The sequence below is a fragment of the Halichoerus grypus genome, chromosome 6 (assembly GCF_964656455.1).
Source record: "Halichoerus grypus chromosome 6, mHalGry1.hap1.1, whole genome shotgun sequence".
Classification (NCBI taxonomy): Eukaryota; Metazoa; Chordata; class Mammalia; order Carnivora; family Phocidae; genus Halichoerus; species Halichoerus grypus.
In genome coordinates, this window is record NC_135717.1 from 115,356,556 (window position 1) to 115,382,821 (window position 26,266).

General features: G+C 56.5%; 1 protein-coding gene and 1 long non-coding RNA gene across 6 annotated transcripts; one reads left to right on the top strand and one right to left on the bottom strand.

The window, feature by feature from the left end:
• Positions 1-159: 159 nt before the first annotated feature.
• On the bottom strand, positions 160-20,505 carry ADCY6 (adenylate cyclase 6). Of its 5 annotated transcripts, XM_036121154.2 has the most exons (22): positions 20,450-20,504; positions 14,923-15,766; positions 11,139-11,288; positions 10,656-10,777; positions 10,451-10,562; positions 10,185-10,312; positions 9,545-9,703; positions 9,326-9,467; positions 9,079-9,207; positions 8,781-8,806; positions 8,399-8,546; positions 8,058-8,155; positions 7,793-7,880; positions 7,489-7,605; positions 7,050-7,208; positions 6,598-6,776; positions 5,659-5,694; positions 5,446-5,575; positions 4,866-5,129; positions 3,852-4,056; positions 2,904-3,028; positions 160-2,684 (listed from the first exon to the last, which is right to left on the bottom strand). In XM_036121154.2, the coding sequence occupies exons 2-22, from the start codon at positions 15,763-15,765 to the stop codon at positions 2,559-2,561; spliced, it is 3,486 nt and encodes a 1,161-aa protein (XP_035977047.1). In that variant the 5' UTR covers position 15,766; positions 20,450-20,504; the 3' UTR covers positions 160-2,558. The 5 variants fall into 5 exon arrangements, 2 of the variants coding, with proteins under 2 accessions (XP_035977047.1, XP_035977057.1); XR_013449179.1 differs by lacking the exon at positions 160-2,684 and having other exon boundaries at positions 3,852-4,079; positions 20,450-20,505; XR_013449180.1 differs by lacking the exons at positions 160-2,684; positions 2,904-3,028 and having other exon boundaries at positions 3,920-4,056; positions 4,866-5,193; positions 20,450-20,505.
• Positions 10,799-11,732, top strand: LOC144382368 (uncharacterized). The gene is made up of 3 exons (XR_013449182.1): positions 10,799-11,344; positions 11,463-11,549; positions 11,653-11,732. It is a non-coding gene; the product is annotated as an uncharacterized LOC144382368 (long non-coding RNA).
• Positions 20,506-26,266: the final 5,761 nt, after the last annotated feature.

Consider the following 26,266-nt stretch of genomic DNA (forward strand, 5'->3'; position numbering starts at 1 on the left):
AAGACTGCAGCTTCACCTTGGCAGTGAGAAAACCAGAAGAAGCCCTCTAACCACAGAGGAAAGAGGCTCAGAGCCCTCCAGCAGGAGGCTGCCTCCTATACCCAGCTCTGCCACTTCTGACCCAACCCAGGGCCCAGAACATCTTCAGAGAGCTAGGAATTTTACAAAGAATTTGATTTTATTGATATTTAAATATATTAAATATTTCACTGAAATACATGATACACAACCCTCCCCCCCCCCACAGTGGTTACATTATAAAACCAAAGTCCATGGGCCTCCCATCCACTGACTCCCCCATCACCTGGTGAGAAAGGGGGCGATGGTAGCCCAGGAGAAGGGCATGGCTGGCACTGTGGTATGGGGAGTCGGTGTGGACAGGCCCCTCCCACTTGGCAAGAAGCAAAGTCAAGTCACCGAAGACTGAGGTCTTCCCACTCTGGTCTCCTTACACCCTCAACCCCCAACCCAGGGCTCCAAGCAGTCCCTTCCTATCCAGGGATATGGCTGGGGAAAGGAAGTTGATTTTCTGTCTGGACCAACTAGTCTTTTCCCCTCCTCCTGCCATGGCTAATGAAGTGCCCGATGGCCCATTTGGTTGATGCATGAAGATCCCCCAGGGGAGGCAATATGAGCCAGAAACCAGGCCTCTGCAAGGAGCTTGAGTCAGAAAGGGCACGAGGAAGGGCAAGAGTACCACCTATCCCTTCCATTCCCCAAACCCAGCAACTCTGGGACCCTCCTCTGTCTCTCTCATCACCTCCAAGACAAAATGATGTTCAAGCAAAATTCAGGCTAATGCCTCTGGCTTAAATAGGTACAGACAGAGAAACCAAGGCACCAACTAACTCAGGCCTGAGGCAAGGAGGTTGCAAGGAAAGGAGTAAAAGGAAGGCAGAGATAGGAAGGGAATCTAGAGTCCAACCTTCCAACCCTCCTCCTAGCCCATGCAGGCTTCATGGGGACTGGGGAGCCTGGAACATGCTAGACTGAGACTGAAGGCTGTGGAACGCCAAGTTTCAGGTTCCCTTGCCCCATTCCCTAGTACCAGAATCTGGGTCCTCAGAGAGATCCCATGCTACCTCGGTCCCAAAGTATACCACCAGCTGGGGAACCCAGGAAATTCCTGAGCCTCTGCCCACCAAACCCCAGACAGGTCAAGTGCATGGAGCACTGAGGCTCAAGCAGGCGCTTGGGTCCCTGCCCCTGGCAGGGAGACAGTCATGCTGCACACGTGGCCCCCAAATGGCACTTAGGGATTTGGCACAAAAAGGACTCCTCTCCCCAGGGCCACCTTCTTCTTGCTACCACACCCCATGCCACTCCTGTGCAACCTAGGCATCTCTCTCCATCCCTTGAAATCAGAAACCCTTCCTTATTCCCGGAAGACAGAGGCCCACAGGAGAGAGGCAACCCCGGGTAGAGAGCTGAGGAGGAGGACAAGGACACACACAGACCTGGCAAACAGCTACACACACAAAGGCCGACATGCACACACATTACACAGACACACAGGCCCTCCCCAGGGCCAAAGACTTGGGAGGACGGGTTTGAGATCAGGGTCATCCTCCTCCATGTCCTGACCCTTTTCTATTTGGCAACAGAATGGGTAGAGATGCTCTGTGTCCCCTTGCCAGCAGACAGACAGAGAGCACGGGGGGGGGCGGGGAGGCAGAGTTACTTGATCATGACCCCAGTGGGGCCCTCAGATCGAGTCTGGTACCACCCCGCTCCCTGGCTGGCCCGCTCTCTTTGGCACCTGCCCGTGAACTTTCAACTCCTGGTCTGACATCCGCACACACACGCTTGCTCTCTGGCTGGGCATTTTCACAGTACCAATGAGGCCAGATGCCCCTTTCCCTGGAGCTGTGCAGGAACTGGGGCTAAATCTGAGCTGTCAAAAGTCCCTTTGTTCCCCTTTGGGGACAGATCATGGGACTAGGATTTGGCAAATGGAAACATTCCCCTGAAACATGGACAGAGCTGGGTCCCCAGGGCATCTCCCTCCTCTGCCCTGTGCCTAGGAGGGAGAGCTGACCGGGCTGGGGTACCCGAGGCCAGGGCTGGGGACGCAGGCACTGCAGAGGCAGGCACGGAATAGGCACTCCTCAGGCCTGCCCCAGTCTGTGTACAAAATATTCCCAGGAAAAAGAGGGAAAGGAAGGGCCCAGCCCTGAGTCTGTTGCCCAGACAGACAGGGAAAGGGTAGGCATGGCAAGCTGCCATTTTAATCCCTCAGACAGGAGGGCTCCTTCCGCCTCTGCTGATGCCCCCCTCCCCTCCCCGGCCCCCCCAGCTCCCAAAAGCTGGAACAAAGAGGCAACAGCCCTATCCCAGTTAGAAAAGTAGAAGTCACTTGCATAATCCTCTTGGTATCCCTTGTTCACCAGCCTGAGGGCAGACGAGCATGGTCCAAGCACACCCTGCTGGTGTGCTCCCTTCTGTGGTCAGCAGGGTCTGGAGGCTTCGTGCCCCCTGCCACGGCTCCACTGAGCGAGCCCAGAGTCCACTCAGATGCCCACCTTGGTCCTGACAGCTGAATTTGTAGCTGGGCCCTGTTAACTGGGGGGGCCCCCGTTGAGGAAGTAGGTGGTCATCTCCCCCTTGCCCTTCACCTTGACCACCCCTCGACACTCCAGCTGGTAGCCTTTGGCAGCTAGAACCTGGTACAAGTCCGTGGTCACCTGGGGGATGGGAAGGGAACCCATTTAGCCTGGGATCCTTCCTGCTGCATTTGTAGGGGTCCCGGGGTTCTCTAATCATGCTAACCCCACCCCAAACCGCACCCACCCCCAACCACAGAACACTGCCACCCTACCCCTGTCCTAGCTGACCTCAGAGAGGGACCTGCAGAAGCCCTCTGGACCCATACCCTTCCCAGCCTCTGCCCACATCCCCCTCACCTGGATTCGGTCAGGGACCCCCGTGCTGTCCATACGGCTAGAGACATTCACTGTGTTCCCCCAGATGTCATACTGCGGCTTCCGAGCCCCAATGACGCCTGCCACGACTGGGCCCATGTTCAGCCCTGAGATGGGGACAGCAGCAAAAAACTGAGACTAATGGACATTCCAGGGTCAGCCCAGGGAGTCATCCCGCCTCCTGGAACCTTTAGAAGGACCCAGAGAAGAAAGTGACAAAGGGACAAGTGTCCTGGTTGTAAAAAATGGCAGATCTGGGCATGTCCTGAGGCGCTCCCCTGAGTTAAGACAGCCACTGCCATAACAGTAGCTAAATCCACTGAAAGCTCGCTCTGCGCCAAGCCCTCCGGGAAGCATTCTGCATTCCATTACTTCATCCCCTCAACAGCCCTCAACGGTAGGTATCATGCCCATTTTACAGATAGCCTTGGGGAGCTGAGAGGAGTTGGGCAACGTGCTAAATAAGCCAGTAAGTGGCACAGCCCGAGTTCAAACCAGAGTGACTCCAGAACCCACGCTGCTAACCGCTCCTCCCGCCCACCAGCGCCCAGCTCATCTCTGAGGTGCCTCTTAGACTGGCCATAGATAAGGACACGGGGACTGGAGTGTAAATAAACCTGGGTTTGAACCCCAGTGCAGCCATCTACTAGCTGTTTGGCCGTGGCCAAGTTATTTTAATCTGAGAGTCAGTCTCTATCTGTAAAAGGGGATGACAACGTGAAGACTAAAATGCCTAGGACAGGGCCTAGCACACAGTAGACCCCCAATAAATGATCTCTGTTCTAAATGTGAGACAAGACAGGAGGTGGGAGAAAAGGACATCCCAAAGGATTCCTGATGGAGCATCTGTGACGCCGTCCCTAGCCTGCTTCCTTGGCCTCACCCAGGAACAGCCCTGGGAAAAGCTCCCAGGCAACCAGGCCATCTCACCAATCTTCATCTGGAAATTGTTGAAGGAGTGCTCATTGATGTGTTTCATCTGCTCCATGAGCCGCATGGCATAGTCGGCCAGGGCGGTGATGTGGGAGCGGCCCGCCTGATCATAGGTGCTGGCGTTCAGGCCTGAGGCCGCCATGTAGGTGCTACCAATCGTCTTGATCTTCTCCAGCTGCCGGAAGCGCTCCTCGCTGATGATCTGGCCAGCACGGGGAGACCTGACTGTCAAGGCAGAGAGGCCAAACGCACGCACCCTGCCCGATGCTCACTCCTGCCCTGCCTCGGCCTCTTCCCCCTTCCCTGTTTCAACAGCTCCCCTCCTTCGAGTGAGTGTGCCCCCGCCTTCCAGCTGCTGTTCTCAAGGCGGGACCGAGGAGCCAGAACACAGGCCTCCTTCGTCAGGCAGTCATCAGAACCCCAAGCCAGGACTTAACGCGTAGAGCTTCAGCTCCGCTTCAAAAGCTCCCTCGCAGAATCCGGAACCACAGAAGGGATATTAGCCACCAGTTATTCTAACCGTCACTTTTCGGGAAACTGAGTGCCAGAGTGAAGAAGTGACTTGGCTCCAAAACAGTAAATGGCCCATTCCTGACCTGGACGTTCAGGATACTTCCTCATGCTTGCTTCCATTTTCTCTATTCAGGGCCCCATCTTGCTTCCTTGGGCTCACATGGGGTTCCGTCCACAGACCACTGCTTTCTTATTCAGTACCATCCACCTGGTACCTATCCTGTCCCCTCCACAGAGCCTCATGTCCTTTGCTCCCCAGCAGTGACGACCCTGCCCCACTGAGGCCGAGCTCCTTGCTGCCTCGGACACCCTGGTGGGTCCGTGTCCTCGCCTCTGCTGTACCTACCCTTACTCCTACCCCGACGTCTCTGGGTCCCATCAACCCTCCCTCCCCGCCCAATCCAGCTACCCCTCCAACCCCGGCCTTCCCATCCGAAGTTCTCCCCACTCCCCTAGCCCCCCCAGCTGCTCGGCCAGCAACCGCCACCAGACAAGCACCTCATCGAAGTCGGCGATGATCTCGTTGAGCAGCCGCAGGCACTCAACGCCCTCATTGTTGGCCTCCAGCTCCACGTAGAACTCGGAGAAGTTGGCGATGGACGCGAACATGACGGCCACGCACTCGCACGACTGGTAGTAGAGCTCGTCGTTGCGGCGCTCCCGGGCCAGGAAGTGGGCGGCCACGTCCTTGGGCAGAATGTTGTGCAGCAGCCTTCGGTTGTAAGCCTGGAGTTCCTCCATCTCCTCCTTCTCCCCTGTTGCCTGTGGACACCACACCCATCACCCATTGCCCAACATTCAAAGGGGTGGGTAGAGCGGCCGATGCCTGGAGACGGGCATCAGAGGGAATCACAGGGAAGAAGAAAGGCATGGCCAGATGAGACCTAAAGAACAAGCAAAGGGGTGAAGGGCACGGACAGGATGAAGCAGGGGTTAGGGGGTGGGCGCAGAGAAGGCTTGGAGCCAGAGTGGGCTTGGGCGGCCCGAGCCTCGGCCAGCTAGCAAGACGCATTTCTGGCTTGGCCCAGGTTCCGTCCCCAGGACCCTCCCCCTGCCCCAGAGGCCCGTGCTCGGTCACCTGCAGCTTCCAGAGGAAGTCCAGCCGCGCCGTCGATTCCACCTGCTGGGCGTGCAGATACAGCGCCAGTGCGAACACCAGCAGGATCACGGGGGTCATGTACTTGAGCGCCACCCGCCCCGCAGCTGGGCTGAGGGTAGGCAGAGGCAAGCTCGGTGTCTGGAAGAGGCACCGGGCAGCCCTACCCTGCCCCGCCCCAGAGCCCTCACTCACCAGTCCAGCCCATCGAAAGTCTCATTGGAAGCAGCCCTGGCAAGGAGATACAAGAAACAAAGTCATTGGCTCTTCTTGGCTTGCTGGGTGGGGGCAGAGGGAAGGGGAGGCAGAAACTGCATTTCCTGAGCACAGAGCACAAAATCAGGCACAGGGCCTTTGCTTACACGAACTCGTTAAGAGCAGAGGTTAAGAGAAGCTTCCACTCCTGGCTCCTCAACTTACCTGTCCTGTGACCCGGTACAAGTTGCTTAAGTCTAGGCCTGTCTCGTCATCAGTAAAAGAGGGACGAGATCTAAGTAACACGCACAAGAGGCCTAGCGCGGCACCCGGTGGGCAGGAAGGCTTCGACAAATGTCAGTTACCACAATCTTTACAATCACCTATGATACAGGAGCCACTGCCATTTTACAGATGAGGAAACTGAGGCTCAGAGACGTTAACTCACCCGCCCAAGGTCACACAGCTAATGAGCAGTAGAGCGGGATTCAAACCCAAGTGGACTCCAGAGGCTTTTCCTACCACCACACCAAGCTATGGCCCCATATCACAAGGGGTGGGGTTTGCAGAGGAAAAGCCAGTGTGGTAACCCCGCCAAAGCCCCTAAGCAGGAGTCAGACGTCTTGGTTCCCAGCCAGGGCTCTGCCACAAAGCAGCTGTGTGACCTACAGGTGGTTAAGAGAATGCGTACGAAGGAACCATGCAAATGAGAGAGGGAATTTTTTTAAATGTCTGGCCTAAAGACACAGGGACTTCCCAGGACTAGGGTTTCCTTGGGGTGACTGTGAAGTCATATGCTGGGAGCTCCTCCCCTGCCACAGGTGAGGGGTGAGTGGTAGCATTCCAAGGGCACAAGAGGCCTGGGCACCAGAGAGACTCACAGTGACCAGCAGGGTCAGGAAGCTCCTAGGGGATGAAAGGGGCTGAGGATAAACTCACAAGCCATGGACACCAAGCAGCAGGTCATAGTTGTCAAAGATGGTGGCTGGGGGGCCCAGCAGAAGCAGCACCAAATAGATGAGCCCCAGGACAAAGATCATGGCCAACTTCCCGATGCTACTGATGTGCAGGAAGACAGAGCTGGCCAAGAGACTCAGCAGCATGTTCCCAACGAAGTACTGGGGGGCGATGGCAGAGGTGGTGTTGGATGAAGCCACGGCACCCCCGACCCCATGCAGGAAGAGCACTCCCCTCCACAACCTCAAACCCAAAGCTCCTCCAGCCTCCGCCCCCGCCCCCCAGCACACTGGGGCCCCTGGCTGCTTCTGCGGCAGAGGGACGCTGGTGAGACCTGGGCCCCCGGTGCCCAGCGCCAGGCCGGACACAGAGGAGTCAACAACGAGTACTGATCGGGACCGCCCCCCCATCCCGCCTGAGCACGGCTTGGACACCTCAGGGAAGCTGCAAGTGGGTGCGGTGCCCTCACAGAGGGGAGCCTCCAGGCCCAGGGAGTAATTGAGCTGCTGCAGGTGGCAGGCAGTGATGTCAGCGGGTGTTACATTCAGCATCCGGGCTGCGCAGGTCCGTATGGGGGTGTGGTCACAGGTGAACTGCAGAAGTGGGGGGAGACATATCAGGGTACCGCGGAGGGGAGCGCTTACAAGGGCCATGCCCCCGTGCCTTCTACCCTCGAGGTCAAAGTTCTCACTGAGGGTGACAGGAGGTACAGAGAGCAAGGAGAAAGGGGGACTGGAGTTAACCTCATCCCCTCCTTTGGGATAACGAGCTCTCGGAGGGCAGGAAATGGGTCTCCTTCCTCTGCCTACCCCCAGGGCCCAGAGCAGTGCTTGGCACAGATGAAGGGAAGAAGAATCCCCACTGGACCTTTACCATGTTGGCGATGGCAGAGGTGAACACAAGCAAGACTGAAAAGATGCCAACCACAGTGCTGTGTGCCCGAGAGCGGACAATGCTGCGGGAAAGACGTCGCAGGGCCTTGGGGAAGAGCTGTGGACAGGCCAGAGACCGGGAGTTAGAGACCACGTCAGCCAAGGGGTAAGGCCAACCAGGGATGGGGCCCGGGGGTGGGGGAGGCGGCGGGGAGGCCTGGCCTTCTCCTCCCTGTCCCCACATGCCTCACCAGCCCAGCCCAGCCAGCCCTCCCCGACCAGCCCTGGAAGAACCCCCGACGTACAGAGCCACAGGAGGGCACGGCACAGGTCAGCACGGTGATCAGCAACAGCAGGAAGATACTGGCATAGATTCCAAGCATCAGTGTCGAACTGGGGCAGAAGAGGGCCAGGAAAAATGTTACTCTGGAATAGCTGGGCATCCTTGTCCCACTCTCCAGATGGGCAGGGTGCGGGCTCCAGGGACCGTGAGCTTGCATGGGTGTTTAGGAAGGTTCTGGGAAGTGGTGGAGGGAAGAGAAGCAGAGTGAGGAGGGACAGGGCTCTCACTGTGGGAAGACGAGGAGCTGGATAAAGCAGATGAAGCAGAAGACCAACAGTGCACAGGCCACGTAGGCTCCGAAGCGGGGGTCCACCTTCCGTGAGTACTGAGGGAGAGGAGGCTGAGCTGGGTGCCGGCTCTGCCCTGGGGGAGGCAGGGCACTCCCAGGGGCCTCAAGGAGGGGAAGCAGTGGCCCAGTTGATAGGAATCCCCCCAGTGCCCTGTGGTCGCCCCTCTCCCCCCATTCCCAAAATAACCTCTCCTGTTCCCTCAGTTGTGCTCAGCCTTCCCTGCCTGGACCTCCCCTCCTCGCCTGGCCCTCGTCCCTCTGCCCTCAAATCCCCCAAACCTTCTTTTCAAGATCCTCTCTCTGGAAGGTGAGCAGGAAGCGGCGCACGTGGTCCTTCCGTAGCTGATCGATGCTGCGGGCATCGATGGCACGGCCCAGGAACTCATCTACCTCGTCCTCGGGGTTCAGGGCATCTTGGGCACCCCGGCTGAGGGCAGGGGACATGGCTTCACCAGGGGCATGAGCAGTGCCACATGAGAGGCAATGAGAAGGGAAGGGCATGGGCAGCACCCAAGAATAGAGTGAGCGGGGGTGCGGCCCCTGCTCCCCCATGACACACCTAAGGTCCAGGAAAGAGGGGGCCTCGGCTCCCCGCAGCCCTGTCCCAGGGTGCAAGTGCCTTCTCCCCTCCTCTTCCTCCCTCCTCAATCACCTGACTTACTTGTCTTTGCTGGAGTCATCAATGCCCTGGAGAAAGGGACAAAGCGTGCCGGTGAGGTGAAGGGCAGACCACCCTCACCTCCATCATCCCTTCCCCCTCCCCAACAGCGTGCTGAGGGGTCCCCCCCATGTACTTTGCGGGGCTCGCGACCCCTGGTATGAAGTCATCCCTCCTGCTCCCAATACCAGAAGTCATATGTGGAGATGCAGGAGCCACAACAAGAAAGGAAGAAGAAAGAAGGGGGGCACAGAGTGTCAGGAAAATGAGGCCTCAGGTGCTAGCGCTGCGGGCCCCTCACCATCTGGCGGAAAGCCTTGGAGTCCTTGGTCCGGGAGAAGGCACGGTCGGGCACCCAACGTGGCATCAGCCCTTCCATGGAGTTGGCCCGCGTCCGCTGCAGCTTGGCCAGCATGGCCTTCTCCTCTTTCTGTGCGGGCAGCCGGGTGCAGGATCAGAAAAGGGGCCCAGAGAAGAAGTCTGTCTGCTCCCCACATTTGCCCTCCTCCCTGCCTGCCTCCCCCCCCCACACCCCACCCCGGCCTGACCCGTTTCTGGCTGGCTCCCAGGATGAGGAAGGTCTCGATGTGCTGCTCCTTGAGGTAGGCGTTACGCTCACCGCCGCGGCCTGGCTCCACCTCGTAGTCCCCGTTCAGGTACTGCAGCGTGGCCCGGGTGATATGGATCCGGCTGGGAGGGAACAGGAGGGTGAGGCCTGGGCTTGCCCGCCTCATTCCCGTCCCTCACCACCTGGACCCCACACTCACCCGGCCCGGCCCCCCGCCTCCATGTGGTTGGCCAGTGTCACGTCATTGGACCACACGTCGAACTGCCACTTCCGCAGGCCAAGGACGCCACAGTGCACACGCCCGCTGTGGATGCCCACGCGCATGTTCACGTTCACGCCGGTCACCTCACGCACCAGCCTGGGAGGAGGCGGCTCCGGTTCAGCTCCTGGCACAGTCCTCCCCACTCCCAGCCCAGAGCTCAGGCCCTTCACTCCCCTCGGAGCCAAACAGACAGGGACAGACCCAGACGCGGGGCACAGGAGCACAGCCCTTGGCTGGACGTGGGCAAAAGGCTGCCAGGGTCTCAGGGACAAATGTTTGCGGGCTGTGCTCCCCGGCTGTGGCCCTGCAGCATCCTGTGGAACTGAGCCAGAAAGGGGGGAGTCCCTGTTCTCCCCTCAGGCCAGCTCAGCTAGCGTTCGCACCAGCCCAAACGCCCTGCCCGGCTGGCTGGGGTCTCGGCCGCACAGGCTCAAGAAATATGCATTCCCCTCCCCGGTGATGGGCCTCCAAGACAGAGAAATAGCCACAAGTGAGAAAAAGTCCTGAGGACACGCCAAAGGGTAGAGTCGGCGGGGGCACCCTCGGTTCCAGAAGGCCTGGGAGGGGCACTGCTTACGAGATGGCCTCGATCATGTCCACGCCCATCTCCACACAGCAGTGGGCATGATCTGCCCGGGCCTCCGGCAGCCCCGACACACAGTAGTAACAGTCCCCTAAGATCTTGATCCTCAGGCAGTGATTTTCCTAAAGGGGAGAGTTGGGGAGAGTCGCTCTCACTCTCTTGCCCGCCCAGCACCCTCACTGAGTCACCACCTGTCCCCACCGTGCCAGGCCGCCCCAGTAAGGCTATGCTCTCGCCACCCCCAGCCCCAGCCCCCTCACCGCAGCCAGCTTGTCAAACCGGGCAAAGAGCTCGTTCAGGGTCATGACCAGCTCCTGCGCGGTGCACTGGGATGCCAGGCTGGTGAAGCCTTCAATGTCTGCAAACAGGATGCTGCGGACAAGGGCAGAAGACGGAAGGACCACGTGGCGCTCAAAGACTCCCCGGTCCCCCATCCCTCCCGGGCTCCTCCCCCTCCCCCCCTACCTGACATTGTCATGCTTCTGGATGTAGATCTTGTGGAACATCATGTCCTCTTTCTTTGTGTTGATATCTTCTTTCATCTCCATGGCAACATGCTGGGGCAACACGGACAGCAGCAGCCGTTCCTAGACCAGCGGTTTCAACGGGGCACCACTACCTTCTCGGCCTCACGCTGCGATCCCTCCTGATGCCTCCACCACCCCAGGGCCCTCCCAGAGCCCTCTGGAGACCTGAGCTTCCCTTCTGGACCTCCCCCATGAGAGCCGACAGCAGATACATGCCCGTGCAACCCCTCGCTTGTGCTCCCAGCTGCCCTCTCCCACCCTGGGACAAGACAGGACCCCCAGCGTCACACAGCCTGTGTGATGCACGATCGGGGGGACCATCCACACTTATTCCATGGAGTGGTACAAGGCAGCGGACCCAGTCTGCGGGTTCTTTGGGGGTGAGGACGGGAAAGGCCTTGGACAGGGAGAGCAGCCCCACCTGCTGCCGATTCTCATGCTGCAGGTGCAGCCGGGCCTGGATGTAACCACGGGTCTCCTGGAAGGCCTGGCGCTGAGACACCTCAGCCGGGTAGTGCGTGCAGATGCCGATGACATTGGTGCAGACGAACAGCAACATGCTGGCACCCAGCTGCAAGAGGGCGGCAGCGGCAGACGCGTGACCCCCCCCACCCCCACCCCGCGCAGGTGCAACTTGCTAGGCTCTCTGTGCATGCATTCCCTCGGGGAGGAAGCCAGGATCCTGTGCCCTGTCTGTCCCCGAGCTGTCCCAACCCCTGTAACACATCTCCCCCTTCTCCCACAGGACTCCGGCCCCCTGCCCGGATCACTCCACAGCTAGAAATGGGACCTCTTCACAACTCCTGGGAGCAGAAGCGCCAACCAGGGCCAGGTGGGTCATGGGGCCTGTGCCCAGCACACTACGATTTCCTGCCCCACAGTCAGCCCAAACAAAAAACAAATGCTGCTCCTTCTGCATGTGGATCTCCTCACAGGACAACACCCAGGAGACTTGAGCTCTATATCCTCCTATGAATGCCCAGGACAAGTCACCTCATCTCTCTGGGCCTCTGTATGCTCACCTAGAACCTGGAGAGGGACAACAAGAAGATTTCTAAGGTCCCTCCCTGCTCTGACATAACTTGATATAATAATTACTACTACTACTATTATTATTATTAGTTGGCTAATTTGTTGGCTGCCTATTTAATATTCCTGACTTCTATAGCTACCTCATATACAGTAACGGATTTCTCCTAACCCTATGAAACAGATAACAGCATCTCATTTTAAAGGTAAGACGTTCCAGCACAGAGACGCTAAGTAACGTGTCCCAAATCACACAGCTAATAGTGGCTGGTGTGGGACTTGAACCCAGGACAGTCAGAATCCAAAGCCTGTGTCCAAACCCTACTGCACGGTACATTCCAGACTTCCAAGATTCCTACACACTCCACTCACCCAAGCTCTTGCGGCCCAGCCTCAGAGACCAGGCTTGGGAGTCCTCAATTCTACTAACGTGGGACCTTCCCTTCCACCTGGGAAGGGCTGCCACCATGCCCCGGCACTCCCAATTCTTGGCACAGCCTGGCCGCATGCCCTAGGCCCCCGATCTGAGGACGGCCAGCCCTCCTCAGCACCAGAGCACTCACTGGAGAGCAAGTCTAGGGAGAACTGGCCTCAGTGTTTCTGGAAATTCAGGGGTTAACCTGGCACCTGTGGCTCCACCCCAGAGTTGGCTGGGGCAGGCTTCTGGTTTGGGGAGAAGGGAGGGAAAGAGCACTAACTGGAAGCCAGGAATTCTGGGCTTTGCCCAGAACCAGAACTAGTCCTGCAAACTTGGGCAGGTCACTTAATCTCTGGGGCCTCAGTTTTCATGTTTCTTAGGTGAAATGGAGGGGTAGGTTCAGCAAACCCCCAAGTCATTTCTCGCTCTGACCCTCTAGGAACGGCCTCCTAGCTTCCCTTCCCAGTCCAGCTCACAAGGCCCCCCTCCCAGCAGCAGGGCTGAAGAGGGGGGCACACTATCTCCCTTAGGGGTTTCTAAGAATAGCCCCCAGTGGGGGAGAAGGAGAGGGGGGGTTAACCAGGCAACTTCCCTTCCTGGCCCCAGGAGCCCAAGAGGAAAAAGTGAGTCATGGGGGAGGGAAGGGGAAGGGGGACGAGAGACTGAAATAGATCTGTACGCAGACCCCTATCTGACTGTGAGAAAAAAGGGATGCCAGGGCACTCTAGGAGACTCCAGGAGGGGCCACTGGGTGAAACCGCTCAGTGCGTCTGAATGAGTGGGTCAGAGGAGAAGGAAGGCTCCTTCCCGTGAGCGTGAGCAGGGCTGGATCTGGAAAGGGGCTATGCAAGGAGCCTAGAAAGGAGGCCACGGCCCCAAGCCATCCAGACTCGCATAGGCCAACTGGACACAGGGACTCAATCCTTCTCAGTTCAGAGAAGGGTTATGGCGACCCTGGCTCCGAGGACGGGCACAGGGGCAGGGGTGACTTTCCCCACTCACCCTAAGAACGTGCCTGCTGAGACCTACTGGGTCAGGCTGCAGCTGGGTGCCCCTGGGGAGGCAGGAGGCTGGCACAGTCCTGGCCTCCATGGGGCTGCGCCTCCCCAATCAGGCCCTGGGCCTGGTTCTGGGCACCATGCCAGCTAAGAGCAGAGAAGAGACACCCACCCACCCCTGGCCAGCCAGAGAGAAGGCGGGGAGGGGAGGGGCTGGGGAGGCACCACCTCCATACTCCCCCTTCCCCAGGAGGGTAGTCCAACTCCAAAGCCCAGTGCGACAGCTACCCTGGTGAGAAGTGGGGGGCCAGCAGAGACAGAAAGACCCTGGCTCTTTAAGAGGTCTGACTGCCCTGTGGGTGCGTGCTCCACAAACAAATGGGCTATAAAGTTACTTTTAAAAAGGTACATTCTGTTCCAGAGCACAAGCTGGGCGGAGAAGGGCATCATGCCAGAGCACCCAGCTTCTCACCCTGGGAGCCCCAGGCAACTTCCTCTTTGTGGGTGGGGCTAGGGTGGGCTACAGGCCACAAGCCCTAGGCAAGGCAGAGGTGGGACTCCCTCAAAACTTGAGCAAGACAGAGGACAGCACCCTCAAAATCAGGGTGCCAAAAGAGGGATCATGAGATACGTTGGTTGGGGGCTATGCCCTGAAGGATCAGCTAGGCAAGATGTCCTGGTCTCTGCTCCCTGGTCAGGGGGATGACCCAAGATGGCAGACTCCACAGGCTCTTGTCTCTCTGAAAGCGACTTCCAGGAAGGCCCTTCCCTGGGTACCATCCCCTACAGCACTCCCACACCTCCCTGCCCCCAGGTTCTACTCCACTCTGGGAGAGGGTGGGGCACTAACAGCAACATCATGAGGTAGATACTATTTTTATCCCAGTTTTACAGACTGGGAAATTAAGGCTGGGAGAAGTGAGGTTTGTTGTCTAAGATCTCACAGAGAAGAACTCAGCCCGTTGGACCAGCAGGTCTGCCCACAGCCAAGCCGTGATTTCTCCCTCAACATCGTGCTGTCAAGCCCCACCCCACACACCACTCAGAACCCGGATACAGTAGCTGGCATGGACAGAGAACCTCAAGGCAGGGCTGCCGGAGCCCTGGTGCTCAGTGGGAGGACGGCGGGAAGAGATCCGACCCTGACGCCCCTCTTTTCTACAGTCCAACTCCACTCAAACCACACCCAGCCCCGGAGAAAACTGATCCCACTCGTCACCCTCCCTGTCCTCTCAGAGATGGCCTTGGTCCAGGAGAGAAGCAACTCCTCCCTTGCTCACTCCCTCCAAACCCTGCTTGATCCCTCCAGATCACCACCTGGAGCTGCTTTTCAGGGATGGCACCGGGCCTGAGTCTCAGGTATCAACTTGGGGCCAGAAATGCCAAGGCCTGCCGTAGCCAACAGTGCCGTCTCGGCCCTGCCCGGGCCCCGGGGCTGAACATCACCTTCACAGCTCCAATGCTCCCTCACGTCTACGGGCTACGCTGCTTCAAGGGCCTCAGGCTAAAGAGCTGCAGACTGGGGCCTGCAGAGCACAGGCTTGGGTCCGGGGGCCCTCCCTCCCCTCAGCAGTGCCCTCAGCTCCAGATCCCAGATGCAGCCGACCCCTGAAACCTGGCCTCCCGTCATTTGCCCCTCCCCTTGGACACAGCCCCGGCCCCAGCACCCACCCATGACCCACACCCCTGCCACCCTCGATCACCAGACCCCTTCTCATTCCTGGCCTGGTGCCCCAAGGCCCACCTCCCCGACCACCCACCTGCTTCCAGAGGAAGGCGTCGCCGCGGTTGAGTTGCCAGGCCAAGATCAAATGCAGGGTGGAGAGGCCCAGGCCACTGAAGACCGCTGCGCGCATGCGGATGGGGAGGAGCGTGTAGGTGATGTAGACAAAAAACACAGGGCACCAGAGGCCCACGGAGGGGCTGCGGGGGGTGGCCGCCAGGGCACCCCCCACCTGCACAGCTGCCAGGATGCCCAGCACCACGTAGCTCACCACCCACATGGAGTCCTGGCGGAAGCTGTGCCGGTTGCACACCACCATGAGCGCCACGAAGAGCGTGGCGGCGCCGGCCAGCAGGGCCACGTAGGCGGGCTGAGGGCGGGCGGGCGCTGCGTGGAAGGCGAGCAGCACGGCGGCCAGCAGCACCAGCACGGCCATGAGCAGCGTCAGGCTGCTCTGGTTCATCTGGAAGAAGTACCGCTGGTACAGGCGCTCCAGCTTGGCCGAGCGGAACTGCTTCGACTGGAACACCTGGGCCAGGCGCCGCCAGCAGGACGGCCGACGCCTGGCTGTCACGTCAGGGGCCACGTCGGCCGTCGCCTCCGTGTCCTCAAAGCCCAGGGCCACCGCGCGCAGCCCCAGCTCCGGGCCCTTGCCTGGGCCACCCCTCCGGACGAAGGCCTCGTCCTGCCAGGGGCACCGAGGGGGAGCTGCAGGGGTGGGGCTGGGGGGCTGTGCGTCCCGGAGGCAGCTCATATAGCGGGGCGTGCAGAAGCCACTGGTCCGAGTCCCACGGCGGGGACGCTTCTGCCCATTGCGCTCACCCCAGGCTGTTTTCCGTTCATCCACTTTGGGGACCAGGAGGCCACTAAACCACGACATGCTGCTGGGAGAAAGGAACGAGTTGGTATTAACACCACCGTCACTCCCTACCACCACCAGTAGCTATCATAAACTGAGTACGTTCACGGCCAAGCTAAGCCCTTCAGACGACATCTCACTCAAATAAAATCCCGGAGGAGGACGATGGTGTCCCCCTTCAACAGGCCAGGACACAGGAGACAGAGGGAGGGAGGTAACTGGCCCTAGATCAAGGAGCCATAGAGCTGTGAGAACCGAGATTCGAACCCAGATCCGCCAGTACACGTATACGTTCACCTCTTCCCTAAAAGCACTGATTCGTGGGCGGTGACAAACTCAAGTGCCTGTGTCAATGAGCAAAGGCTCCCCCGGCTCAGATGTGGGAGGAACTACGGAGTGCCCCCCCAGCACGGCAGGGGCGCGCAGCACCCCACACTAGTAGCTAGCTGCCGCTGGCATCCCGGCAGAGCCTGAGCTGCTCATTTTCAACAGAAGCTGAAAAAAATGTACATTGTAATGTGACAGCTCCTGATTTTTAAATGTTGGCAAGTAATTCACATTTTTCAACACTGCAAGCCAAGTAAATCACGTCTATGGAATGAATTCAGCCTGTGAGCTGCCAATCGGTGACCTCTATACAAAAGGGAATCTCTTTCCACATCATTCCCCATCACACTCACGCCACGCACACTTCACCAGGCCAAATGCAACTTCTTCCTTGGGTCACGGCTTAGAAGGAACTTCCTCAGGGAAGATGTCCCGGCTCTCCAACCCAGACTACGTTCCGTCCCGTTTACCGTCTGTGTGTTTCCTCTATAGTACTTACCACAATTATAACTAAACTGCCCCTTGTTCAATGTGTGTCCCCACCCCTCTGACTATAAACTTTGTGAGGGTAGGGATTATCACTATTTTGCTCAGCACTTTATCCCTAGCACCAAGTACTCAGCCCAGCTCAGGGTAAGGACTCAAGAAATATAATGAGGGGCGCCTGGGTGGTTCAGTCGTTGAGCATCTGCCTTCGGCTCAGGTCATGATCCCAGGGTCCTGGGATCGAGCCCCGCATCGGGCTCCCCGCTCCGCGGGAAGCCTGCTTCTCCCTCTCCCACTCCCCCTGCTTGTGTTCCCTCTCTTGCTGTCTCTCTCTCTGTCAAATAAATAAATAAAATCTTAAAAAAAAAAAAAAAAGAAATACGTTGAAAAGACAGAAAGCTCAAGATGGGATGTCTGGGTGGCTCAGTCGGTTAAGTGTCTGACTCTGGGTTTCGGCTCAGGTCATGATCTCAGGGTGGTGAGATCGAGCCCCATGTCAGCTGTACCCTCAGTGCACAGTCTGCTTGGGATTCTCTCCCTTTCCCTCTCCCTCCCACTCTGTCCCTCCCCTCTCCCCCCTCCCAGCACTCTCTCTCTCTCAAATAAATAAATAAATAAAATCAAAAAAAAAAAAAGCAAGCTCAAGGGCATTTGCATTGAGCAGCGAATGTGAAATAAAAACAAATAGTGATAATCCTGTGACTCTTCATCTTCCTCCCTGCACTCCAGTCCCATGAGCCTCCTTGCTGTTCCCCAACACACCGTGCATAGGCCGGCCTGGGCCTGTGGTGCTCGGGGCCTTGTCCTCTGCCGCTACAAGAGCTCCTCCAGGTCACAGCTCAAATGTCCCCTTATCAGTGAGTCTTTCTCTGACCGTTCTATTAAAATAGCAACCCCCTTTCCTGGAGCTCCCTATCTCTCTTCCCAGCTTTATGCTTTAATTTTCTCCATAGCTCTTATCAGCAACTGCCATTCTATATATTTTCCTTATTTGCTCATTGTGTCTCCTCACTGGAATGTCAGCTCCATGCAGGCAGGGATTTGGGCCCGTTTTCCTCACCGCCCTATCTGCCACACCTAGTAGAGTCTAAGTAAATGTTCCTAGAAGGGCTCAGTAGATAATGCTTTCTCTGTGCTTTAAACTTTTCGAGGTCCTCTCACAGGCCTAATTCCATCTGATCTTCACCAAAACCCTGTGTAGCTGCTTCTGTGGCCACCTGGAGCACAGATTTGACAGGGGAAAAAAAAAAAAGAAAAAAAGAAAGGAAAACAAGGTGCATAGCAGCTTTATGTGGCTGGCCCAAGTTACAGAGATCCCAGGCCACTGAATCAGACCCAAATCTCAGGTCTCCTGGAGAGTAGCGCCTTGAGCCAGGATGGGGAGGACTCCAGGACAACACCCTCAGGGAGCCGCATGTGCATGCCTCCTAGCAATGAGAGCATTGTCATCCTCCTCCATGCCCACAGGGCACCCTGGGGCTCCTTGTACTTAAACCTTCAGAGCTAGCAGCCTTGACATTTGTACTCACTAGGGGACACGGGGGGGGGGGGGGGGGGGGCGGGCGGCAGACATGTGGAGCTTCAAGCAGACACCCAGAGGCCCACAAAAGAGAAGGCAGACTGGGAACCTCTCTGCATGCTGGAAACCCCCATCCCTAGTTCACCCTCAGCCCACTTCTCTCAGCATCCCTTCTCCCATACCCCACAGAGCAGCATGCCCTTCAACCCCTTCACACCACCAACAGCACCCTCTGGAGGGACAGATCAGAAATCCAAGACTTTGGGTCAGGTTGGCATTTGGAAAAAGTCACCAAAGGAAGCCTGGCTCCTCAAAATACTTCATTAGAAGCATGATCTTTGGAGCAAGACCAGGCTTCAAACCTGAGAGTAATTATGTGCTAGCCCACAGCCCTGAACACGTTACTACCTCCCTGCATCAGTTTCTTCATCTGTAAAATGGGAGTAGTAGTAGCTGTGAGGAAAGGACCCAACAGTATCTGTCACATAGTACACACGCGATAAATGAGTTCTTCTCCCCCACCCTACACCATTTTGGACCCAAAACTCTGCCACTGTCCAAGAAATGGAAAGACAAGTCATAAGCAAGAACACACATCTCCCCAGCCAGTCAGACACCTGGTTCTGTCAGTCCCTGTGTCCTCGGCTGTCAGTCCCCAGAGCCGCTGGAGACAGAGCCCAGAGTGAGCAGGTTTCCCACCACCCCCACCATGACATTTTACTTCATTCAGCCTCCTCCTACTCGCCAGTCCCCTGCCCTGTATTTACCACACGCACCCCCCAAATGGGCCAGACCTCTGTTCCCAAAGGACCTGTTTCTGGCTGTGTTCCCAGCCTCCTGGAAGCACATCCTAGTATCTGGCTCATACCCACAGAGGAAGGGGTAGACACTGTCCAGGAGAATGCATGACTGTCCCCAGAACACTCGGACCCCCCAGAGGGGACAGCTTCAGAGCCGTGTAATTGTCCAACTAACTGCAACCATCCCATCTGGAGCTCCACTCCAGGCATTGCCCACCTTGGAGAACTCCCCAGGCTCCCAGCACTCCGGGCACCCCTCACTAGGTCGGTATGACAAGGAACAGGGGAGGGCACTGTTCAAAGCCACAAAACTTCCCTATATGGTCCCCCAAACCTCACTGTCCAGAAACAACGCCTCACTATAAACCACAGACCACCTCCCTCTTCCCTAGCGACAGGCTCCTGAGTCTGTGGCTCTGACCTCCTCCTCCCCCGGGTCCTGGTCCCTTGCTCTCTCTCACAGATCTGCTGCTCCAGGCACCGCTGGCTCCCACAGCCAGAGCCATACCCATTCAGCTTGGCGGTTGGAGGCCCAGTGCCTCCCAGATCTCAAGTCCCTCCCAACCCTGATTCTCCAGCCGGAGACCCAGAGTCTGAGGCAGGCCAAGGCCCAGCCCCAAGGATAGCTCTGCCCACTGCTTCTCCCAAACCCTCTTCCTGGCCACCTCGGTCTGTCCCTGCCCCTGCCCTCCTTGGCAGAAGGAGGCTCCAGGGGATTTAAAACGACTTCAGAAAGTTCATGGTAGAAGGCGCTGCCCAGGCAGGGCCCTTCAGTGCCAGCACCGCCCACCATGCTGGGAAGTGGGCCTCAATTCCAGGCCTTTCCAGATGTAGAGGAGCCTCCCCCAGGGCCTGTATCTGGAGGTCCGGGACTGCCTTCTCCTCCCTTCCCCCGATCCTTGGTCTCCCTGAAGACTGCACAAGGCTCCCACTTCCACGCCCAACCACCCAACACCCCCCCCACACACACCCAGGTTTTTCCACCTCACAGGGGTGTTCTGGTATAGGGGAGGGTATGGGAAGAGAGTCCCCACCGCCTGCTTCCACGTCTAGGTTTCCAGTCAGGCCCCGCTGAGAATCAAGTCTGCTCCCCCCTGCAGCGGGCCCTGACACCACCCTTTTCGTTGCCAAGGTCTGGGGCTAGGGAAGTGGAGGGAACTCTTGCAGGCAGAGGGCATCCCTCCTCCCAGGCTGGCCCCCTCCCCTAAACACAATCACACTCTACCCCAAACTCGGAGGCTCACCCCACAGCCCCGCTGCAAAAACCTCAGCCAGCCCCTCCCCCAGTACAAGCCTTTCCCCCGGGTCCCAGCAAGCTGGGCACTCGCTTCGGGTGGAGGAAGGGAGTGAAGGGTGGGAGCCTTGAGCCCCCCATCTCCTCCCTGATTTCTCTCTCCAGCCCCAACGGCCTCAGGCTCCCCTCCAAACACTATCGAGCCTCCCCATCGCGCGATTCCGTGCCCGCCACAACAACAACAAAAACTCTCGGGAGCGGCGCGGGAGTCTTCACGCCCCCCGAGACCCGAGCGCCCCAGCGCCGCCGCTCCCCCTACCGTTCTCCGCGCGGGCTCACCTGCCGGCCGGGCTCCGCGCCTCCCCCGCGCCCCCGCCCCGCCGCCCCCGCGGGCTCCGGCCGGCCGGCCGGCCGTCCCGCGGTCCTGCTCCGTGCCCGCGCGTCCCGGCCGTCCCTCCCGCCGTCCGCAGTCCGCCCGGCCCGCGCCCCCTCCTTGCTGGCCAGCGCAGCCGCCCTCTACCCCGGATCCAGAAGTCCCCTCCCCGCCGGCTCCCGGACTCCCCGCCTTAAAGGCACAAGCTCCTATTGTCTGGGCGCCCCCTCCCCCTCCACCTCCCGGGCCCCGCGCAGGGGCCCACTCCCCTTCCGAGGAGCCGGGTAGGGGTGGGGGAGCCCGAGCAGCGCCCCTCCCTCCGCGCGCCCCCTCCTCTCTCCCGCCGCTCCCTCCCCCAGTCCTGGGAAAACAAGCGGCTTCTGTTCTGGGATCAAGACCCCGAGGGAGGGGGCCGTCCCGCCCGCTGCCCCTTCCCTCCACCCCCCTGCTGCCTCCTGCGGCGTTCTCCGCCCGCCCTCACCCAGGGGTCCCCGGGCGCGCCGGGAAACGCACTCTGTCTCTCGGCGACTAGCCCCTATCCGGAGCACGGAGGGTCGGCTTCCTTCCCGCCGGGGTCCCCCGGGGCTGAACCGGCGCCCTGCGCCCACTCCTCACTCCTCCGCCCTTCCTCCCTCCCCCGGCCCCCACCCTGCCATTCCCGCCCAGCCGCCACGGCCCCGCTCCCTCCCGCGGGAACTCAGTTTAATAATTAATTAAGATTTCATTCCACCGGGCGCCAGGTGTGCGCGGCCTGCTTCCCCACACGCCACTTGTTTCCTCCTCCCCCAACCCTCTGGGGCACCTGCCAGACGCGAACCTGCTGCACCCAGAGCCCAAGAGGGGAACTGAAGGAAGGGGCGCCCCCCGCCCCCGCCCACTGGGTCCTCTCCTTCCCTCTCTCTCTCTCTCTCTCTCCCTCTCTGGGCAGCCCCTCCCCCGCACCTGCCAACGTGCAGAGCCCCTCCCCCGGGCACCTTTTACCCAACGGGTTGTGCTTCCCTGTTGAGGGTGGGGGTGAAGGGGGGGTGCATGGCTAGGTGCACATACTGAAAAATTGTTTGGGACTTTTATTTATTTCCCATGTTTTCTCCCACAAAGCAGCAACCCAAGTTACCTGGGTGATGGGAAAATCACGTGGAAGCCGCTTTAACCCTTAAAGGTTTTGAAACGTGGGATAGCCAGAAAGGGGAAGAGGGTTAATTCCCAGAATGTAGGCGAGTCTGACTTTGTAATGAGTGCCATTGCCCCAGAGCTGGGAAGAGGGCAGCCTGCCTGGCTTCCCTTGGAGGCCTGGCCAGAGGTTCCCTCAACCGCACCTGTAGCTCCTTCTTCCTTCGGCAGCCCGAGGTCCCACTTCAGCCCACTCCTCAGCGCCTGCTACATTCTAGTCCTTCAAAGCCCAACTCTTGTCCATACCAAATCCCCACTTGGATTCCTAAACCCAGGACAGAGCTTGAGGCAAGGAAGAGAGGGGAGGAATTAGGAAAATTGGTTTCCATCACTTATCAGCCGTATATAATCACAAATTATGTACTTTGGTAAATCATTACTCTCTTGGAGCCTCATCTATAAAATGGGAATTTTTTTTTTTAAGATTTTTTTTTTCTTTTGAGGGGCACCTGGGCGGCTCAGTCCCTTAAGGGTCTGCCTTTGGCTCAGGTCATGATCTTAGAGTCCCTGGATCTAGCCGGCCTCTGCACCCTGCTCAGCAGGGAATCTGCTTCTCCCTCTCCCTCTGCTCCTCCCCTACTACCCCCACCCCTACCCCCACTTGTGGGCACTCTCTCTCTCTCACGCTCTCAAATAAATAAAATGTAAAAAACAGAAACTTTTGGGGCATCTGGGTGGCTCAGTCGCTGAGCGTCTGCCTTCGGCTCAGGTCATGATCCCGGGATCTTGGGATCGAGTCCCACATCGGGCTCCCTGCTCCGCGGGAAGCCTGCTTCTCCCTCTCCCACTCCCCCTGCTTGTGTTCCCTCTCTCACTGTCTGTCTCTCTCAGTCAAATAAATAAATAAAATCTTTTATAAAAAATAAAATAAAAATAAAAAACAAAACCATTTTTTAAAAATATTTGTTTATTTGAGAGAGAGAGCGCGGGCACCTGGGCAGGCCAAATAGGGGGGTGCAGAGGGAGAGAGAACCCTCAAGCCAACTCCCCACTGAGTGGGGAGCCCATGCAGGGCTCTATCCCAAGACCCTGAGATCATGACCTGAGCTGAAGTCAAGTCAGCAGCTCAACCACTGAACTACCTAGGCACCCCTTTAAGATTTTATTTTTAAGGGGCGCCTGGGTGGCTCAGTTGTTAAGCGTCTGCCTTCGGCTCAGGTCATGGTCCCAGGGTCCTGGGATCGAGCCCCGCATCAGGCTTCCTGTTCAGTGGGAAGCCTGCTTCTCCCTCTCCCACTCCCCCTGCTTGTGTTCCCTCTCTTGCTGTCTCTCTCTCTGTCACATAAATAAATGAAATCTTTAAAAAAAAAAAAAAAAAAAAGATTTTATTTTTAAGTAATCTCTGCACCCAGAGTGGGGCTTGAAACCACAACCCTGAGATCAAGAGTGGCACTCCCTACCCACTGAGCCAGCCAGGTGCCCCTAAAATGGGAATTTTAAAAGGCTCTACTAAAACAAAATTAAAAGAAAATATAAAAAATAAAATAAAATAGTAATAAAATTATCTGCCTTGTCTTTCTTACAGGATTTTAAGGCTCAGAAAGAACAATGTTCAAAAATGGGAAATGAGAAAGGGACAGATTATTCTGCCATGTATGATTCTCGGTTATGCCGGCCTGGCTTATTATTTGACCTTTGGGGCCTCTTCACCCGACTTCTCCCTTTAAGTAGCCAATGTTCTCACCACTATCAAAATTTCCTCTCCTGGGGCGCCTGGGTGGCTCAGTCGGTTAACTGGCTGCCTTCGGCTCTGGTCATGATCCCAGGACTCTGGGATTGGGCTGCGTGGGGCTCCCTGCTCTGTGGGGAGCCTGCTTCTCCTTCTCCCCCCGCTTGTGCTCTCTAGCTCTCTCTCTGTCTCTCAAGTAAATACAATCTTAAAAACAAAAATTTCCTCTCCAACCTGAAGCTAGTATCTGCAATTTACCTCTTAGAATAGTATGTTCATGGGTCATATAGTGAAAATACAAAAAATAATTGAGAAAAAGAAATTAAAGAAATTTTGAAATTTGTATTTAAAAAAGCGGGGCGGGGGGGCACCTGAGTGGCTCAGTCGGTTAAGCATCTGCCTTCCACTCAGGTCATGATCCTAGGGTCCTGGGATCCAGTCCTGCTCCGTGGGGAGTCTGCTTCTCCTTCTGCCCCTCCTCGCACTCATTCTCTCAATCTCTCTCTCTCTCTCAAATAAATAAATAAAATCTTTTTAAAAAAAAGAAATTTTGAAATTTGTATGCATCTATGTGCATTATAAATTTTTATATTTTGGAATGGAAGGCTTTGTCCCTCGTTTTATTTTGGAATGAAAACAAACCTGGACACCAACCAAGTAAGCTGGAGAAATGTGCTAAGGGTCCATCTCCGGGTACATTCAGTCCCACAGGCCTCCTCCACCCTTGTGTTTGGCTGGTGCGTTACTCCAGCCTCCTGAATGCCACTGCCCATTGCTGGAGGGCAGGGCCACCATCAGCGGCCACCCCCCCCTCCCGCCTTTTTTTTTCTGCTCCTCAGCATCAGCACCTTACACATAGGATCTCTTCTAGCTAGGTAGACTGTCCGGTCCTTAAAAATGATTCCAGGCTCTTATTCCATAGGTAGGAAACATGAGCTAGTGCTAGGCACATGGGAAATACTCAATTCTTGAATTTTTAAACTTATAAGACATCAGAGCAGGAAGGGGTCATAAAGGTGATCTAATTCAGCTACTATCCTTTTAGTAATTTTAACAGCAAACACTTATACAGCCTTTACTATGTGCCAAGTTTTCTTCAAAGCCCTTACCGTAAAATAACTCATCAATCCTCATAAAACTTCCTGATGCTATTATTAGCATGCTCACCTCAGACATGGGGAAAACCGAGGCACAGAGAGGTCCAGTAATGGAGTCTCTAAGACAGTGGTTCTCAGACTTACTCTCAGCCCCTGGAAGAAATGATACCCTTAGCAGCACATGATAAAATAATAACATATTAAATAAGTACACAGTTTGTGCTCTGCCAGATCTGACAGAGTCTAGAATCACGGGCACCAAAGATTGAGGGGGGGAAGAATTGGAAAAACCTTAACAGTTAGAAAATGCTACCAATTTTTTTTTTCTTCGAAATAGGACAAGATGGCTATTACTGAATTATCATGACAGAACACCTTGATCCAACTTGCGGAACACCAGCCCTGCTGAGCCTAGTTTGAGAACCGAGACAGTAAGTAAAATATTCAGAAAGGACCTCCCTGGGATGAGAGGCAGGCAGCAGGCATGGACTGTGTCTATTTCTCCAAGTCTAGCTTGGTCTCAGTGACCTTGGTTTTTCTAATACAGACCACAGTCACCGTGATGTCGCTGCAACCTCTCATTTTCAGGAAGAAGAAATTCCTGCAATACAGAGTGTATTACATGTAAATGCAAGTTTCATATAGCCATAAGTGTATCTGGACAACACTCTATAAATACCCAGTGTTGAAAATACCCTGTAACAAAACTAATGGACGGGCTGGAGTCCCCTGAGCCTTCCCCTGGCTATTTGGGAAAGAGCTAAGCGAGCCTCTGCCTACTCCCTTTTACAAAGCATGGATTCCTTTTATAGTGCAAATAACCGTTCCCTGACTTCTCTGCTTAAAGATCAGATTTCTGCACATTGCATTTTCCAAAAGTAAGAAAGATGTGTAAAGAAAACCCACATTCATTCAAGTCAGCAAATAGACCCTGCCTGCTTCACCACCCCCTAGCCTGACCGCACCTACCACCAGCACCCCAAAGACTCTGGCTTCCTCTGGGTCTCAGGGTTGGAGGAGGCTTTGGCCACCACCAGTCCCACAGCCACGACCACCCACAGAAACGCAATGATTGCCTGTAGACTCCAGAGGGATACAGACTTCCCTTGCCCATTCCTTAGCTCCCCACCGTTCATTCATTCAAATGTTCCTTGCACAAATCTTTCCTGAGTGCCTACTATGGCCAGGTCCCGTTCTATTAGCAGACGCTGGGGATACAGGAAGCACACTGGCTCTCAATCGTCACGGAGTTGCCTTCTACTGAGAGAAGTCAAGAAACCAAGGGACAGATGAAAAGGTAGTTGACGGTGATCGGTGCCATGATGACAATTAAATGGGGGTGGGTATGAAGTGACCGAAGGAGAAACCTAGGCTGGATCATCCGTGGCCTCTCTGAGGAAGTGAGGTTCACACAGAGACCGGAATGACAAGGAATCAGCCATGCAAAGAATCTGGGTGAAGAGCATTCCAGGCAGCAAAAGTCCTAAGGCAATAGCAAACTCACTGTGTCCAAGAAGCAGAAAGTCAGTGAGGCTGAAGGCCAGTGTGTTGGAGGAAGAGAGTACAAGATGAGGTCAGAGAGGGAGGCATGCCCTAGCTAGTATAGAAGCTCATAGGCCGGGGTAAGGAGTTTGGATTTCATTCAAAGTGTAATGAAAAGCCTTTGGAAGATGTTAAGCTGAGAAACGGCATGATCTGATTTATGGTTTTAAAAGATCATTGGCTGGTGGGTACAGAATAAATCAAGGGATCAAGAGATGCAAGGGAAACCACTTAAGAAGCAATCACAGTGGTACAGGGAGAAAGAGCAGTGGCTTGGACAAGGATGGCAACAGTGGGCTGTTGAG

Bases quoted from the DNA above. Each gene is read 5' to 3' on its own strand.
- ADCY6 (XM_036121154.2), bottom strand. From the start codon at position 15,765: ATGTCGTGGTTTAGTGGCCTCCTGGTCCCCAAAGTGGATGAACGGAAA. The intron at 10,778-11,138 runs GTGGGGCTGCTC...CCGCTGGTCTAG, and splicing joins AGCATGAGAATCGGCAGCAG to GAACGGCTGCTGCTGTCCGT. The intron at 7,881-8,057 runs GTGAGAGCCCTG...CTTCTGCCCCAG, and splicing joins CAGCTCCTCGTCTTCCCACA to TTCGACACTGATGCTTGGAA.